Raw genomic sequence first — 17,632 nt, 5'->3', positions numbered from 1 at the left:
TGGTGGATTTATTGACTTATAATCGTTATTGCTGTTGATAGAAGAAAAGTTTTAAATTTTATTTCTGTGAAGGAGTCTGGAGCTTCTTCGGTCCGTGTATTTATCTGGCAATTGGATTTTCCGTTCTGAAACGGGTATTGAAAAACAAAACGAATGTTTGTTTGATTTTCGTTTTAAAATATAAAACTTAAAATTGAAATACAAGGCGTTTTTCCTTTTCATGATCAAAAAGGGATATACGAAAAAATGTTTTGATTTTCATTTTATATTTAGAATAACAAAAAAAGTAAAATGAATAAGAGACAGGAAAAAAGGTCCGTTTTTTCATTTTCTGAGACCGGAAGTGGTCATCAGCAAGTGTGGAGCCAAACAGAGTACGGTGCATAGACTGGATATATTTTTTTTCCTTAGTTTTCATGGTCAAAATGAGAGATCAGGTGGCTGATCTTAAAATAAATCAATATTGATTTTTTTTTTTATAGAGCGTTAAAGTTTTGCGAAGCCGGGGGGCGGGACTACTTGATCAACAGTCTGGTCTGGAATGATTGACAGGTCCTATGGAGGAGGCAGCAGAGACTCTGCTCTCCTCGTTTGGATTAATTCTGATATAATAACTGTTGGTTTATTTATCGGTGCAGCAGCAGAACATTTTCCACAGACAGTTTTCCTGCCCGTTGGCTTGTTTTAACCAGTTTTCTACCTTCAGCTGATTCTACCAGCAGACACTGAAAGGACTCTGATAGTTCGGTAAGTTAATGTTTATTTTCGTATCGGTGCCGCTTTTAATGCACTTTATATGCAGCTTTAGTGTCAGATATAATGTGTGCCATGCACTCCAGATGTTGGTGGAGTTTATTTCTGTGTGTGTTGACCAGAGAAGAGAGTTAGCATCCAGTAAATATTAGTTTTAATGTTAGCGATGCTAACCGAGCTAGCTGCTCAGTCTTAGTCTGATTAAAGCTAATGTAGCATCAAGCTAATGTAGTTTGTGTTCAGTTTCATGTAACAACAGCTGAAGTGTGTTGTGTTACTGTAATGTGGTTCATTAAGTTCATAAAACTGTGGCTGGTTGACATTAATGTAACGTTCAGGAAACTTAAATGTGATTAAAACAGTAACGTTGATGTTCTAGTTGTCAGTAATCAGCTTTAATTTGACACTAAAACAGACTCTGATAGGTTTAAATGACAGTTTCATGAATTTGTTGAAAATTGTCTCATTTGTTGTTGTGATGTTGCTGCTGATTCATTGAAACCAGATGATCAGTGTTGAAGACATGTTTAGTTCTAGTTAGTGATGGTCCTCTGATACCCGAGGCTTCGACACATGCGCTGTCGCTCATGAAGCAAACGTATCGAGCCACTGTGCCGAGGCGTGGTTTGGTCACGTGACTCGTGACGTTTGAATCACTTCAGTGACGTTTGAAGCACGCAACTGCTTCGAATCACCTGATTGGTTCGGTTTATTATATGAATCAGTCAGCGGGATCGAGAGTGTTCCGGGATAGTAGATCCCTATTTAATGTTGTTCATTTGAATTGTTTTTCGCAGAGTAGGTTGCTTTTTTTGCTGTTGTTGCCGTGATTTGCTTTGAGAGAGTAGTATGTCAGACTTCACATTTCGTAGAGAATAGATAGATAGATAGATAGATAGATAGATAGATAGATAGATTATATATATATATATATATATATATATATATATATATATATATATATATATATATATATATATATATATATATATATATATATATATATATATTCCCAACTCACCACCCCCATGCCACAACACCTGGCACAGAACCTTGTCAGGTGCTTAGCTGACAGACTACAAACCAAAGAAAAGAACAGTTCACTGGCTGTTGCTACACTTGTGGCTCTGCAGTTCAAAACTTTTGGATTCACCAATCAGAGTGGCAGCCAGTGTGAAAGAACATTTAATAACAGAATGCACAACAATTAACATAAAGAACACCAAGCAGCAGTCATCTACGTCACAAGCACCACCACAGCCTCGTCCTCCACCACCAGCAGCACCTTCCACAGGTATTCTTTTTCTCTTCTGAATAGGGAATGACTGACATTTCTGGTGATGATGATGATGATCTTCAATATTTTTCAGTACAACTGTGGAGGCTATTGGACAAAGTAGAGCCTGGCAAATGCAAAGCGCCACAGTGAATGCAAATGTAGAAAGAACGGCAGACCCACTGGCTTACTGGGCAACCCACAAAACCGTTTACCCAAACTTGTACAATGGAGCCAAACATTTCCTGTGTACCTCAGCCTCATCTGTGCCGTGTGAACAGGTTTTTTTTTCTAAGGCTGGGGAGATAGTGAGTAAAAGAAGGAACTGCTTGAGTCCCAAAACTGTTGATAAATTTTTTCTCAATAAAAACTCATAACCAGTTACATAAACACAACCTCTTTACTGACCTCTTTACCAATAAACCCCAAGACATACTTTTCCAAAATCCATAATAATCCATAAAATCTTTATTTGCACCAGCCCCATGTGAAAATGACATCAGTCTGTATTTGTAGAGCATCTCATGAATGTAGCAGCACCGTTTAAATGTTTCATAACACAGAATATAAGTGAAGAGTATATAGGTTACAGACAAACATGGCAAATAAGAAACGTGCTCTTCAATAGTTATTGTCATTATTATTACTAGTAATATTATTTTTGTGTCCACTACAACCCATACAATCATCTAGTGTAGTCAAACAGGAATGTGTGCATGGCGAATCAAATCCAAAACAATCCATGAACCAACGACCACGTCTTGATTGCACTTCATTTTATTGACCACTAGATGTCCTACTCGAGCACTGTGTGTCATTGAGGCCTCGAGTAATGAAGCATGTTTTGAATGAAGTGTCGAAGCTTCAACAAAGCCTCGATCAGCCATCACTAGTTCTAGTATCAGAAGTACAAGAGGGAAATCGAAGTTTAGTTCTGCTACGTCAAAGATTTCAGGAATAAAATGACTAAATGAGTCTTTATGAATCCGTGTATGGTTCGCTCATTCGTTTTTCCGTTTCAAAATAAAATCTAAAAAACCAATAAACCACGATGTTTTTTTGTTTTTCCGTTTTTAAAACCTAAATGCAGAAATGTATTATTTAACTAATGAAAAAACCACAGCGTTGTTTTTTTTACTCTAGCTTTTTAAACCCGAAATACAAAATACGGCTGTTGTTTTATTTTGTAGCAACGCCGGAAGTCGCCGAGGAAACGCAATTTAGAGCTGGTCTGGACCGTGAACACATCTAAAATGGCTGTCCGCGAACCCTTTTCCTATTTAATTCTCTTTAAGAGTGGAAAACCCACGCAGAAATCATGGAGCTCCACGTTGTTCTATAATGAATATCAGGAAGTTCTGCTGGAGAACAGTTTAAGGAGATCAATCATGTGTCTGATGCTGATTTGGAGAGAGCTGGAATTTGTATAATCACTCAGACTGCAGTACTGGAAGTATTCTAGTCTTCCTCTGCCACGTCTCTAAAAGTCTCTTTTTGCCATTTCTAAACCAGCCAGAGTTTTTGGAAAGACACAACACAAATATATTGTTGGTTTTGACCAGATCGGATCCCTTCTATTTTTATTTAATATTGTCAGTTATTGTTTTCTGAGTGACTAGTTTTAACAACATGGTCTCAGTTTGTTCTGATTTATTTTATCAGATCCATCTGATGTTCTGCTGCGTGATGTTCTGATGTATTTTATCAGATCCAGCTGATGTTCTGCTGCGTGTTGTTCTGATGTATTTTATCAGATCCAGCTGATGTTCTGCAGCGTGATGTTCTGATGTATTTTATCAGATCCAGCTGGTGTTCTGCTGTGTGTTCTGATGTATTTTATCAGATCCAGCTGGTGTTCTGCTGCGTGTTCTGATGTATTTTATCAGATCCAGCTGATGTTCTGCAGCGTGATGTTCTGATGTATTTTATCAGATCCAGCTGGTGTTCTGCTGCGTGTTCTGATGTATTTTATCAGATCCAGCTGATGTTCTGCAGCGTGTTCTGATGTATTTTATCAGATCCAGCTGATGTTCTGCTGCATGTTGTTCTGATGTATTTTATCAGATCCAGCTGGTGTTCTGCTGCGTGTTCTGATGTATTTTATCAGATCCAGCTGATGTTCTGCAGCGTGTTCTGATGTATTTTATCAGATCCAGCTGATGTTCTGCTGCATGTTGTTCTGATGTATTTTATCAGATCCAGCTGGTGTTCTGCTGCGTGTTCTGATTTATTTTATCAGATCCAGCTGGTGTTCTGCTGCATGTTGTTCTGATGTATTTTATCAGATCCAGCTGATGTTCTGCTGCGTGTTGTTCGGATGTATTTTATCAGATCCAGCTAATGTTCTGCTGTGTGTTGTTCTGATGGGAGGCTGCTGAGACAGACCCGAGTTAAACCTGAAGTTCTGCTCTGGATCTGTTCCACTGAACTCAGACTAACACACAGCAGTGGACGAGCTTCTATGTTGTGGGTTTTCTTGGTGAGACATTAGTTTAGTGTCTCGTTATTAACCAGGCAGCCTGTGTTAAGTTGTGATTATCCCCAGTTAACCTGGGCGTGTTTCCTGAACAATCACCAGGTGTTAAACACCTGACAGGATGACAAAGATCTATGTAGATGAAGCAGGATGTTTATCAGACTGATCGGGGATACGATGAGTCAGACTGTGGTCTCTAATTTTATCTCTGGATTCCATCATTTCCTCTCACCATTCATAAAAAAATACCTTTTTTTTTTTTTTTTTAAATTTTGGCCAGCACATTTCATTTTACTGTCTGTAGGTGATATTTACATGGATATAGACTTTAATAAGTAGTGATGCCGACGTTTTTCGGCAGATCTTCTTTATCTAGTATCTTTATTTCACACACAGGTGTGGTCTGGAGGAATCTGCGATGAAACATCTGGAGACGGAAACTATCAACAGTTCACCTGATTAAACTGGAATTGCCACAGTTCTTCACATTTTAATACTTAAAAATACTTACTTGGAATATTAAAGCAATTTTGTTCACACTGAGATCATGAGCTCTCAGTGTGATGCGTAGACTCCCTCTAAATAAGACAAACAAACACGTCTTTGTTGTTTTCAAAGTACGTGGTGCAGGGTTTGGGACAGAGAAGTGAAGTCAAGTCGCCACGAGTTATGACTTTGATTTCCGGTTCTGCCGGCAGCTTCCAAATGGGAAAAAGGCTTTTTCTTTTGTTTAAACTTTAAAATTTGTAAAAACGCAGTGTTTTATTCTTTCTCTACTTTTTGTTTTTCAAATTTAATTTTTAAACGAAAAAACAAAAAAACTGGTGGATTATTTGTTTTTTCTCATTTTATTTTGAAACAGAAAAACGAATGAGCGAACCATACACGGATTTTTATGCCTCAAACTTTATTTTACAATAATGAAATAATCACAGATAACAGAAATATAAATAGCAGAGAAAACCTGAGAGAATAATTTCCTGAAAAGTCTGTGAAGGAAAAGCAGCTTTTTATCCTGAAAGATCAGAATCAGCTCCAACATCTGCATCTGACAGCATCAAGTCAACCAGAAAGAAAAGAAAAAAGAAAAAGACTTCTTTCTGATCACATCTGTTCTGCTGCTCACAGGCTGCTGCTGCTCACATTCTTCACATTTATTGTCCACTTTTAAAAGTTCAGCAGACAGGTGCTCTGCTTTGGAGTGTGACGATGTCGTCGGTGATGTGGAGAGTGAAGTTTCTGTTTCACCCACAGCATGATTTAGGGCAGCCGGGTTGGACTTGATGTTTGAAATACTGACTGACAGCTCAGATTTAACTGTCTGTAGTTCGTTTTGATGGATGTTAAACTTTCACTCAAAGCCGCCAGGAGCTGGGTCTTTAAAATAACCACCGTCTCGTTACAGAGTGAAAGCAGCAGTTCCTCCTTAAGGTCAGAGGTTGCAGCATCTGAGGGCCTCTTCAAAAGAAGATGTAGTTGATGAAGGCGTTCTGGAGCAGGACCAGAAAGACCACGACCAAGCAGCCTTGAGATCTTAGACAGCGTCTCCCTCAGGTGGGTGTCAACAGTGTTCACTGTCAGGTCTGTGGTAATCCTGTCAAAAAACAAAACAGAAAAAAATCTAGGTTATAAATCAACATGTAACCAAAGCACTCTGTGTATAACGCCATAGTATAGGATGTAGTTCAGAAAATGTCAAAGTATAGTATGCTTTACTCAAGAATAACATAGTATGGCCTGTAGTTCATAGTACAGCATGTTGGCAAGAAAAACCCCATAGATTATTATGTGGTTCAAAAAGCACAAAATGATAGGATGTTGCCTAAAATTGTCATGTATGATATGTGGTTCAAAAATGTCATAGTGCAGTATATTGTCAAAATAGTATGTTATTCAAGAAAACATCAGAGTATAATATGTCATCTAAAAAATGCCACAGAATATTTCATTGCACAAGTAGAAGTATAGTAACTCTTAAAACTGTTCAAATTCTTATATGTTGCTAAAAAACAAAAAAAAACCTAAAACAAAAAAGTCATAATAATATGTAAATTTAAAAAGCCTGTAGTATAGCATTTCACTCTAAAAACGTCATCGTATAGCATGTCGCTCTAAAAAAAAAAAAAAAAAAAAACTCTTCCTGTTCACCTCTTAAAACCCAAAAACACACCGCAGTAGCATCCTAAACTAAAACTACTAATGGGTTTCCTGTTTTCCTTTGTGAACAATTCAAAGGTCCCTCTCTATCTCCCCACACATCCACCAACCACTGGAACACATCTCCAAAGTTCTGCTGGACCAGCTCAGCTTCCCCTCAGAAGAAGTGCCGCCACCTGCCAGATGAAGGAGCCTTTTGAGAGGCAGCTGGCATCGTGATTGGACTGTACTTTGGTCTGTTCCAATCCAGCTTCAGCTCCAGAGACGGCAGGTGGGACGAGTCAACGGAGGCCTGGTGGACGAAGACATGCAGCTGAGTACAATCCAGAAAACAACAGAGGAGGAGTGCAGCGGCCCAGAGCCAGAACAACCAGAGTAGCATCGTATGTCTCTTAGAAAACATCATAGTAGAGCCTTTGGTATGAAAAAACACCATCATATACATCGTATATTGTACAAATAACAAGTCAAAGGAAAGAGACATACATTGTAGAATTGTAGTAATTGTGGGCTGACTGATTTACTGATTATCAGTATTTTATTTTTTACTGATTTAAGATAATAAATAAATTTAAAAATGGCGCTACTTTGGCTCTGAACCTTTATCTACCTGTGGTCGCTCTGTCTTCTGGAGTGATTTGATTGGTTATACGTCACAAATAAAACTCCTTTAACTTAACATCTGTAAACAAAACAAAAACGTATCAACAAAGTTTTCTGTTAGAGTTTGTATTCTTCTAAGTTTAACTCCAAGATTTTAAATACTTTCATTTACTGCAAATGAATATCTACTCCAAATGTCTCATTAATAATCATTATCAGCCTTAAAAACCCACAAAACACCCCTCTATACTGGACCACACTTAGTACAGTCCGGTTCCCCCTTCTGTAAATCTGCTTGGAATCGTCCACTTCCTGTTTGTCAAAGTGGCCTTCTACCTGGACAGGTTTTGTTGGAGCTCATGCAACAAACATTTTGGGTAACTGCACTTTAATATGGATGGATGACACTGAATTAGAGTCTGTTTTAATGAGACTGAGTTCAGATGTGTAGCTCTGTCATTAAATAGGAAATTATTTCTCAGAATTCACAGAGAAAAGTCTGAAATGTTTGCTAGGTTAGCGTCCCACATGTTCTTTGGCTCAGCTAAAGCTAACTCTCTCCAACTTCTGGATCTCTTGAGTTGCTTGTTGTTAAAATATCTTGCTGTAGGTGCTGAAGCTCAGAAAGTCTGAGATGTTTGTTCAGAATAAGCTCATTCTCAAGTCTGATCTGAACTGTCCTCTTTTGTTTGAACTTTCCCTAAACTTAGGAGTTAATGACAGAGCAGCACATCCAGACTCAGTCTCATTTATGTAGAGATTAAACTTCAGTGTCATTCATTGATGTTAAAGTGCAGTTTTTCAAATGTTTGTTGCACATGCTCCCGACCAAACCAGTCCAGGTGGAAGATGATGTGAAGAGAAAGCTCCAGAGGATGAATATCACACATTTACATTGGAAATAAATGTCCTTTAATTAGACATTGTCATGCAAAAGTTGAATTTCCCTTTAATGATGTTCAAATCTTTGTTGAGTGTTTTGTTGATGTTGGTTTCTAAATGTTTTTTGACACTCGGCCCCAAAGATTAAAACCTTCTACGGCTCACAAGCTGCAACAATTCACACATTATCAACTATCTTTCTGACTAAACTAAGATAAAAAGTGGAAAACTGCCTGATTCCTGCATCATGAATGAAATCTTTTTGGTTTTTATGACAGTAAACTGAATATATTTGAGTTTGACATTTTATAAACCAAAACAGGAACTGAATTAGTGGAGAAAACAATCAACAGATTAATGGACAAAGAAAATGTGTTTTCCAACATATATGGCTGAATTACTCCAACATTACAAGATACATACAATTTTAATTCAATTTTATTTATATAAAGCCAATTACAGGTCAAATTGTCTCAAGACGCTTTATTTTTAGATTTTTATGTCATATTTAAAATATGACAAAGTAAGAAATTTAAACCTCTTGACTAATCCAATTTATTGTTTGGTTTTATAGAGACTAATGGACAATTAAAATAAATTTCTCCACTAAAACTAATAAACATGAGGTCAAATAGAAGGAACAGTTTTAAATACTGCAGTCCCACGACGACAAGAATAAAGTTTGTCAACAAAAACTAAATCTGCTGGTGGATTCCATTAAAGTCCTAATAAATGATAATAAAGTGTGATACTAAACGTTTGTGGTGCTAAAAATCTCAAAGATATCGAGTTGAACATGTGGATGGAGGTTGATAAAAGTTGACCTCCCTTCATTTCTCTGGAGCGACTCCATGGATTTTATGGATGGTGGTTAAAGACCTGCTCTTCTAGTCGTCTTCCTTCTAGTCGCTGTAAAAAGTCAGTCCATCCTGGCCGACTTCAACACCTCTTCATGACAACTTGTTCTGCCTCCGACCTCGTGGAAACTCAAGAAACTCGGGAAAACCCGTGGAGACTCGAAGAACTCGTGGAGACTCGAAGAACTCGTCGGGCGGGGGAAGGTGTGGTGGGTGGTGGGGGAGTAGAGGGGGGAGGCCGCCACCCACCTCCCCGCCTACTCTCCGCCCTGACTCCACCCAGACTCCGCCTTGGCTCCGCCCATGTGGTCACTTCAGCAACTACGATGCCAAAGGGACGACGAATTTATTTCTTTGTATCTGATCTGTAGCTCAGTGAGTTAAGGATTTGCCTATGGAGCTGCAGGTCGCTGGTTCAAGACCAGACACTTCTTAAATTTTCTCAAAATCCTGACAAAGACAAAGAAAGAAAAGTGCCACTGGCGGGTCTTGAACCTGCGACCCTCCACTCTGTAGTCTATCCTCTTATCCTCCTGAGCTACTCGCTCAGATACTAATTCTTCTTTTTTTTGCGCATTTATCATCTATTTTTTGTCATTTTCGAGTTTTTTTTTAACTCGAGTCTCGACTCGACCGTTTTTCTCAGGAGGTTGGACTTCAGCCTTTGTGCTGGAGGGTGGAACCCTCAGTTCCAAGACTTTCCAAAGCCTCCACACCTCCCGAGTCCTCAGGACCTGAGCTTTCACACAGTCTGAGGGCTGAAATTTTCTAAGTCCCACAGTAGTTCTCTGTTAGTTTGAACCTTCAGACAGTCCAAGGACTGATATCTTCTAAGTTCCTGAGTAGTTCCCTGTTAGTTTGAACCTTCAGACAGTCTGAGGACTGAAATTTTCTAAGTCCCACAGTAGTTCTCTGTTAGTTTCAACCTTCAGACAGTCTGAGGACTGAAATCCTGAAAGTTCTTGAGTAGTTCTCTGTTAGTTTGAACCTTCAGACAGTCTGAGGACTGAAGTTTTAAAAGTTTCTCAGTACTTCTCTGTTAGTTTGAACTTTCTGGTTAACAGAAGCCTTAAAATTTGTGACCATGAGTCTTGATTTCACATTTAGATCATCCATCTGAGTTCTTCTCAGACCTTCACCTGTGGGTTTTTTAGAAATCCTCAACAAACTTTGATTCTCTTCACTGAACAGTAAAGTTTGTGGAGATCAGAAGGTAACATTAGTTTGATCGATGCCTTCAACGTCTAGTAGACTTTATCTGGAAAGCAGTTTTCTGAAATGAGTTCTTAGTAAATCTATCCACAATCAAACCAAGAACATAGAAAGAGGAAATGTTTGAAGAAACAACTTGTTTTCATTTCAGACTAGAAAATGTTTTCAGACCTTTATCTGTTTTTGCTCTTTTTCATCGTTTTATTGTCTCTTCTGTTTAATTTGATCTTCTGAAGTTTAACTGGTGTCTTTTCAAACATTTTGTCTTTAGTTTGATTCTTCTTAAACGTTTAGTTTTGCTCTTTTCTCACCTTTTATTCTTTTCTAATGTCTGATCTGATTTCCAAATGTTTTGTCTTTTTAATGTTTGTTGTTTTTTCAAATGTTTTATCGGCTTGTTTGAAAAATGTCCTTTTCTTTCCCCATGTTTAATTTTTCGATTAAAACTTTGGTTTTTCTTTTTAAATGTTTTACCACCTTTTAATGTTTAATTTTCTTTTTAAATGCTTCATTGTATTTTCTGTTTAATTGCTATTTAAAGTTTTGTTGTCTAATTAAACACTTAATTTTTTAATTAAATGTTTTGTCTTTTTAAAGGTTTAATAATCTAATTAAATGTTTTCTATTTTTTAAAATGTTTAATATCCTTCTTGTTTAATTGTATTTTTAAATGTTTAATTATCTAAAACATTTCATCTTTAATGTTTAATAGTTTTGTTTAAAAATTTTTGTTTAATTTCATAATTACATGTTTCGTACCTTCTGTTTAATTATCTAATTAAATATTTTGTCTGTTTAATTTAATTGTGTTTAATGTTTAATTTTCTTTTTTAAAGTTTTATTGTATTATTTTTTTCCCTTTGATTTAATTGCTTTTTTAAATGTAGTTTATTTCTTCAATTTTCTTTTTCTGTCAAGATTTTAACCCCAACCTTAAAAATGAAATAAACCCTTAAATCTCAATGAAAATACTTCTGTTGTCACAATCATGAGTTAGTCAATTATTCAGTTTATCAATTCAACTTTATTTGTTTAGCACCTTTTACACAGATGACAAAACTAAACAAGCAAAGAGAAAATAAACTATGATTAAAACTATGATTAAAACTCAAAAACATATTTTAAAAAAAAGATTTGACATGGTAATAAAATATGTTGTGTCCAGGGGATGGAGGGAGTTTATTGAAGTCTTCTTGGGCTCACATGGGAAATCATTTAAAATATAAACTTGATATTCAGTCTAAGGAAACTGCAGAGTGACAGAAGAAACAACAATATCTCCTGTTTTCTCCTTTAATGAGTCGACTCTTCTTGTGCTTTCAGACCAAAGAACTACAGACTCTTCACAACCTGCTCAAACTCTTGGTACAGGACCTCACCACACGGGTCAAGAAGGTTTCTGTCTCATTTCTACTCTGAAGCTCACCTTCTCCTGCTCAAACTGCTGACAAATGTTTCTGCTGCTCTGAAGTCTGGTCTCCAGAACCTCCTAAAAACTCTCAAAGTCTCTTCTGCTGCAGGTTGCTTTGTAGAACTGTTGCAGAAAACCTCACTAAACCACATGGAGGAGCTTCAAGATAGTCGTCCAAATGAAACCATACAAAAACCAAACTAGCACAACCCAAACACTAAAGTCTCCTGCAGCCTACCAGAGAACCTCTGAGAACAGAGAATCAGGACAGGAACTCTTACCTTCTGGACAACCAACGCTGGTTCTCAAAGAAGAATACAGAATGTGTCTGACCAAAAACCTCTGAAGACTCACTACAGCCAAGATAAAGACACAACTCAGCTGCACCAAATCCACTAATCACTGTACACATTAGCACCATGTGCTAACTGTGGCTAAAGAACCACATTTACCAAGACAACTATCCAGTACAAAGCCCTAAAACACACCAAGAAACACATTAAAGATGATTTTACTGCTGGAAGCTGCAAACCAACGCCTAAAGAACAAACTGAAGCAATGGAACCAAACCCGGTTCACTGGTGAAGAGAAGCAGAGGAAATGTTTGTCTGCAGCTAAATAAAGCAGGAAGACACTGAGCTGCTCAGGTGTTCCTGATAACACCAAGCAGCCACCTGGACAGCCAATAGGAACACAGCTTACTGGAAGTCCAGAGGGCTGGCTTAGTGAAGGAAATTTAGTTTAAAGTTGAAGCAGAAAGTTAATAAAGAAAGTTGAAAACCACCTTCTGATCCCTGAAATCTCTGAGTTTTCACACAAAGAACACCTGAACATGTCAAACTGGTTCCATAGTAGAACCATCATTGTAAAAACGTCATAGTATGGTGTGTTGCTCAAAAAACATTAGGACCCGGCTGTCTAGGGTCACTGAGGAGCAACACAAAAACAGGACAAACGCTGGTTTCCAGGGGGTTAGGAGGATATTTATTTGAAAGAGGAAGTTTACAACAACACAACATGTGAGCAGGCCTCAGGTTTGAACGTACAGCAGAGGATTAGAAAGGAGTGTTTTTAATATTTAAATCAGTCCAGTAAATGTTTGGAGTAAAAATGATTAAAATGTTGATTTAGATAGATTTGTGTCAGATAATATTGTAGAGTGTCACTTAAATATATCCAAATTAGTTCAGTGTATTTTATAGAATATTTGATTTCTTAATCTCAATACTGTAGGGTCTGACCCTAAATATTATAATAATGATGTCAATTTAAATAATAAATAATATTGTAGTGCAGAGTCATAAACTTTAATCAGCTGAACTTACATAATAAACATCACTGCACAATCTTAACCTGAACATTGATATTATTGAGGTAAATTTACATAAATCCTGATATTCTAGAGTCTTAACTGGAATATTTCTAACATGTATATGTCTATGGTTGGGCTCCACACTTGCTGATGACCACTTCCGGTCTCAGAAAATTAAAAAACGGACCTTTTTTCGTTTCTGTCTCTGACTGATTTTACTTTTTTGTTATTCTAAATATAAAATGAAAATCAAAGCATTTTTTAAATCTCGTATATCCCTTTTTGATCATGAAAAGGAAAAACGCCTTGCATTTCAATTTAAATTTTTGTATTTTAAAACGAAAATCAAATAAACACTCGTTTTTTGTTTTTCAGTACCCGTTTCAGAACGGAAAATCCAATTGCCAGATAAATACACGGACCCTGATACACAAAACTACAAAACCGAGACAAAATGACAAAAGCTAGACAGGAAACGACATTTTAGTGATATCCAGTCATTTTTTATTAATAAGTGATTGTTTCCATAATAAATAATTATGTAATTTGTAAAGACATGATCATAATGAACATAACATTTTGCTTTTAATAAAAATGTAGGCAGATATATCCTAAAGTCCTTCAGTTATATATTGACCCACCAGGTGGCACAAAGATAAAGTTTTTATTAGTAATGTTCTTCAAATAAAGTATAAAAGGTGGAACTGGTGGATTTATTGACTTATAATCGTTACTGCTGTTGATAGAAGAAAAGTTTTAAATTTTATTTCCGTGAAGGAGTCTGGAGCTTCTTCCGGTTTGAAATCAGCTCCAACCCGTTCCGCTGCTCCCTCACCGACACCCAGCTCCTCACCGCTCACACGTCACACCTGCGTGAGCCTCGTGCGTGATGTTTAACGTCGTGCACCAGGGTCGGAAGTACGCCCCCACGCGCTGCTCGCTCACCGACGATTCTCCGTTAACGGTCCGGGCCGTTAACGTCGTCGGGTCTCCTGGTACGCTCACCGAGCCACCGGAGGGGACGTGGCCGCCTCCGGGCGCCAAGATGCGGGTGTCCAAAGGCGCCGTGGTGGTGAGAGCCGCCCGGCGACACCCGGCTCCTCAGCCCGCCAGTCTGGAGAGTCTGGAGGCGGCGTGGAGCCAGAGAGGACGGGAGGACAAGCACCGTAGCCCCGAGACGAGGACCGGTGCTGGGGAGGCGGGAGGAGGAGGAGGAGGAGGAGGAGGAGGAGGAGGAGCAGGAGCAGCACCCCGGAGCAGGAGGAAGGCCTTCAGACCCCCCGATGTCAGGACCATCTTCGAGAAGGACCCCAGGGTGCAGGAGGAGTCCGGGGAGGGCCACAGCTTCCAGGCCGTAGGAGAGAACACCTGGTGTGACGTGTGCTGCCTCTACATCTTCCAGCAGGGACTCACCTGTGCAGGTAGGAGCTGGAGACTGAGGGTCAGGAGGGTTTAGTATCAGCAGAGGTGCAGCTTTCATTGGAATTAAGTTGTTTTAACCCTCGTGTCGTCCTGCTGGTCAAACTGACCCACTTTAAAGTTTGAAAATGGGAGGGAAAAAAAATATATTTTCACAGTGAATACTTCCACATTTTCAACATTTTAGGGAAATTTTTGAACATTGCAAAAAAAAAAAGAAATGTTAAAAAAAAATGTTTCTTTAAGAACATTGAGGAAAAAAATATGATTTTTCTCTGAATGTTCTCAAAGACAATATTAGAGCTTTTACTGCTATGTATGGAATCACTAGGTATTTTTAGGATTTTTTGGGGGGAAAGATTTTTATTCATTTTTTGAAAATATTTACATTTTCTATTTTTTAAATTTTTATTTCTTGCCAAATTTGGGGATTAAAAAAAAACTTTGAAGGGGAACTTTTAAGGAATTATTGGAATTTTCTTCCTGAAGATTTTTCAAATTTTTATGAATTTGGGGGATTTTTTGCTGAGTTTTGGGATTGTTTTCAGACAAGGAAACAACTTTTTTTAGTGCCCTTAAATGAAGACAACAGGAGGGTTAAATTTGACTATTTTGTTGCAAAAAATACACAAAAGTGAAATATTTCCTTTACAGTTCTCATTTCCCACAGATAGAGTGGTCAATTCTAGAATAAATCTCTATTAAATCAGAGCTGGATGTGGCTGTAATCCAATGGATATCTTGGAAACAAATATTTGAGTCGATCCAAGCAGGCAGTTGGAGGATAAAGAAATCTTCATAATATTTCTAAAGCTTTAGGGTGTTTTAAATGACATTAGAAGACTATATCTAAACACACATCACAGGTGGAGTCGATTCAGATCGTTTTTAATGGAGGAAAACCAAAATAAATGACATTAAAATAAAACCGGCAAAATGACAAAAAACGAGACACAAAACGACAAAATCGAGACACAAAATGACAAAAATGAGACACAGTTGAGACAGGAAATGACAAAAACGACAACTTAATATAAAGAACACAATTAAATTCACAATATTAAATTCGTACAGTTATTTAGTAGACATTTTAGTGAGATTCAGTCATTGTTGTTCAAAACCAGGACACAAAAAGTCAAAAACGAGACAGGAACCCCCCTGTCCAGCCCTGTTTGTGAGTTTTGTTAATTTGTTCTTCCTATTCCCGCCTTAGTTCATTCCTGGCTTTTTAATGTTGTAATTTCCAAGAGGAAACAGAAAAAAATGACATGGACAGTAATAAAGGCGCCGATCCTTAATGTCTGGTTGGACACCCTTTGGCAGCCTCCAAATGTTTCTTGTAGCATCTAGAAGCTTCTTGCACTTCTCACCTGGTATTTTCTCTCACTCTTCCTTTGCAGTTTGTTCAAGCCCTTTAACATTTGCAGGATTCCTTGCCCCAGATGTCACCTCATGCCATAGATCTTCAATGGGATTGAGATCAGGACTCATTGCTGGCTCTACTTTTTCCTTTTCAACCATTCCTTTGCTCTTGGATGTGTGCTTTGGGTCTTTATCTTGCTGGAGAACCCATGATCTTCAACGCAAACCCAGTGTTCTTACACTGGGTAGCACATTTGGCTCTAAAATTCCCTGGCAATCCTCTGGTTTCATGATTCCTGCGCTACATCCAAGGCCTCCATCCCCCCAACATGATGGTTCATCCACCATGCTTAACTATTGGGATAGTATTTTCCTTATGTGCTTCATTGCACCGTCTGTAAACAAATTGGTGGTGTGCATTTCCAAAAAGCTCTATTTTTGTTTCGTCTGTCCTCCAAACATCTTCCCAGAAGGATTGTGGTTTGTCCAGGTACTCTTTGGCAAAGATCAGGTGTTCCTTTTTTTGCCTTTTCGTCAACAATGGGGTCTTCCTTCGTCAATGAAGCCCTGCTTGGTTTAGTGTGCAGCGTTTGGTGCGAGTTGAAACCATTACCCCAGATTGTTCCAGGTCAGCGTTTTTTTAACTAATTTTGGACAACATTCAAGTAATTTGGATAAATATTGTGTCATTTTGAAGATTTTGAAGAAGTTTGGTTTAATTTTTATTCATTCTGAACAATTTTTGAGACATTTTGGACAATTTTTGAGTCATTTTCTAAAAGTTTTTGTCATTTTAAACAAGTTTCAAGTTATCCTAGACACAGTTTAAGGTTTTTGACATTTTAAGGCAATTTTAAAGAAAAGTTATTCAAGTTATTTAGAGCACATTTTAAAACCCTTTTAGATAGGTTTTTGTCATTTTGAACAATCTGAGTCATTTTCAGATCTTGGATATTTCCATGGTGTTTTTGCACAGTTCATATCAACCTTCAAAGACTTCTGTCATCAGTTTTCCTCTTCCCCCTACATCCAGGCAGGTTCTGGACAGTTCCATGCTTAGCAAACTGCTTAATAACATTGCACACTGTTGAAACAGGGATACCAGAGTCCTTGGAGATGACCTTATACCCTTTAGAAGTCTTGTGTTTGCTAATAATCACACTTCTGATGTCCTCAGAAGCTCCCTGGTCTTCACCAATGTGACAAAGGAGCAGGGAATAACGCTTAGCTTTCTAAAACATTAAAGTCATCATTCATTGGCTAGTTTATGTCATGTGGGCACTGACAGTTTATCACCAGGTGATTCTAGTTTCTGATTAATCACAGCTGAGCCAAAATGGGGGATTTTCTGATTTACAGGGTTCCAACACCAACGTCACGCCGCAGTCTTTCAATTTCTCTATTGTTTTCCTCCTATTGCATTTTTAAATTGTTGTTTTATCATTTGCTGTTCAGTATCAAACATGAGTTGTCTGTTTTGCTAAATTTGCTTTTTCAGGAGATATTCTACATTTCATGGAAGCCAATAATGGTGCCCAGAACTGTAGAAATATGTAGGATTTCAGAAGAATACTCAGTGGATTTGTTAAAGTATTCTTTGTCACTATAGAGTTAAAAATAAACTGGCAGTTTCCATTTTTCATGGAACTGTATGGAAGCAGCGGTCACTTTGAGGGTTATTATCAGTGTGGCAGCAGCGTTTTTAGGTAGCACCGTCTGACAGTGAAGGCTGCATGTCTGAACTCTGTTGACGACATAAACAGGCAGGGCAGCCATGCAGCAGGAATGCAGTCGGTATGCAGACGGACCGGTTCAGGCCAAAGAAAAGGAGCCTCAGTGAATCCTGGGACGCCGACCTCCCTCCATGTCCACATCTGTCTCTCTAACAATAGAAACGTGACACGAAGAGGAA

General features: G+C 38.1%; 1 protein-coding gene and 1 long non-coding RNA gene across 3 annotated transcripts in view; both read left to right on the top strand.

The window, feature by feature from the left end:
* The first annotated feature begins 489 nt into the window (after positions 1-489).
* On the top strand, positions 490-7,252 carry LOC129347929 (uncharacterized). Its single transcript, XR_008600277.1, has 3 exons — positions 490-747; positions 5,911-6,059; positions 6,741-7,252. It is a non-coding gene; the product is annotated as an uncharacterized LOC129347929 (long non-coding RNA).
* A 6,410-nt stretch (positions 7,253-13,662) lies between these two features.
* The window catches only part of rassf3 (Ras association domain family member 3), a 79,870-nt gene continuing 75,900 nt past the window's right edge, over positions 13,663-17,632 (top strand). The window contains exons 1-2 of one of the 2 annotated variants that reach the window (XM_035948710.2): positions 13,663-14,360; positions 15,759-17,613. In XM_035948710.2, the coding sequence (XP_035804603.2) occupies positions 13,829-14,360; positions 15,759-16,300 (1,074 nt within the window). In that variant the 5' untranslated portion in view covers positions 13,663-13,828 and the 3' untranslated portion in view covers positions 16,301-17,613. Of the gene's footprint in view, positions 14,361-15,758; positions 17,614-17,632 lie in introns of those variants that run through there. The other variant, XM_055006808.1, reaches the window with a different exon arrangement.

Source organism: Amphiprion ocellaris, chromosome 21 (assembly GCF_022539595.1).
Source record: "Amphiprion ocellaris isolate individual 3 ecotype Okinawa chromosome 21, ASM2253959v1, whole genome shotgun sequence".
Classification (NCBI taxonomy): domain Eukaryota; kingdom Metazoa; phylum Chordata; class Actinopteri; family Pomacentridae; genus Amphiprion; species Amphiprion ocellaris.
Note: the sequence above shows the minus strand (reverse complement) of the source record. Positions and strands in the feature narration are given on the sequence as shown.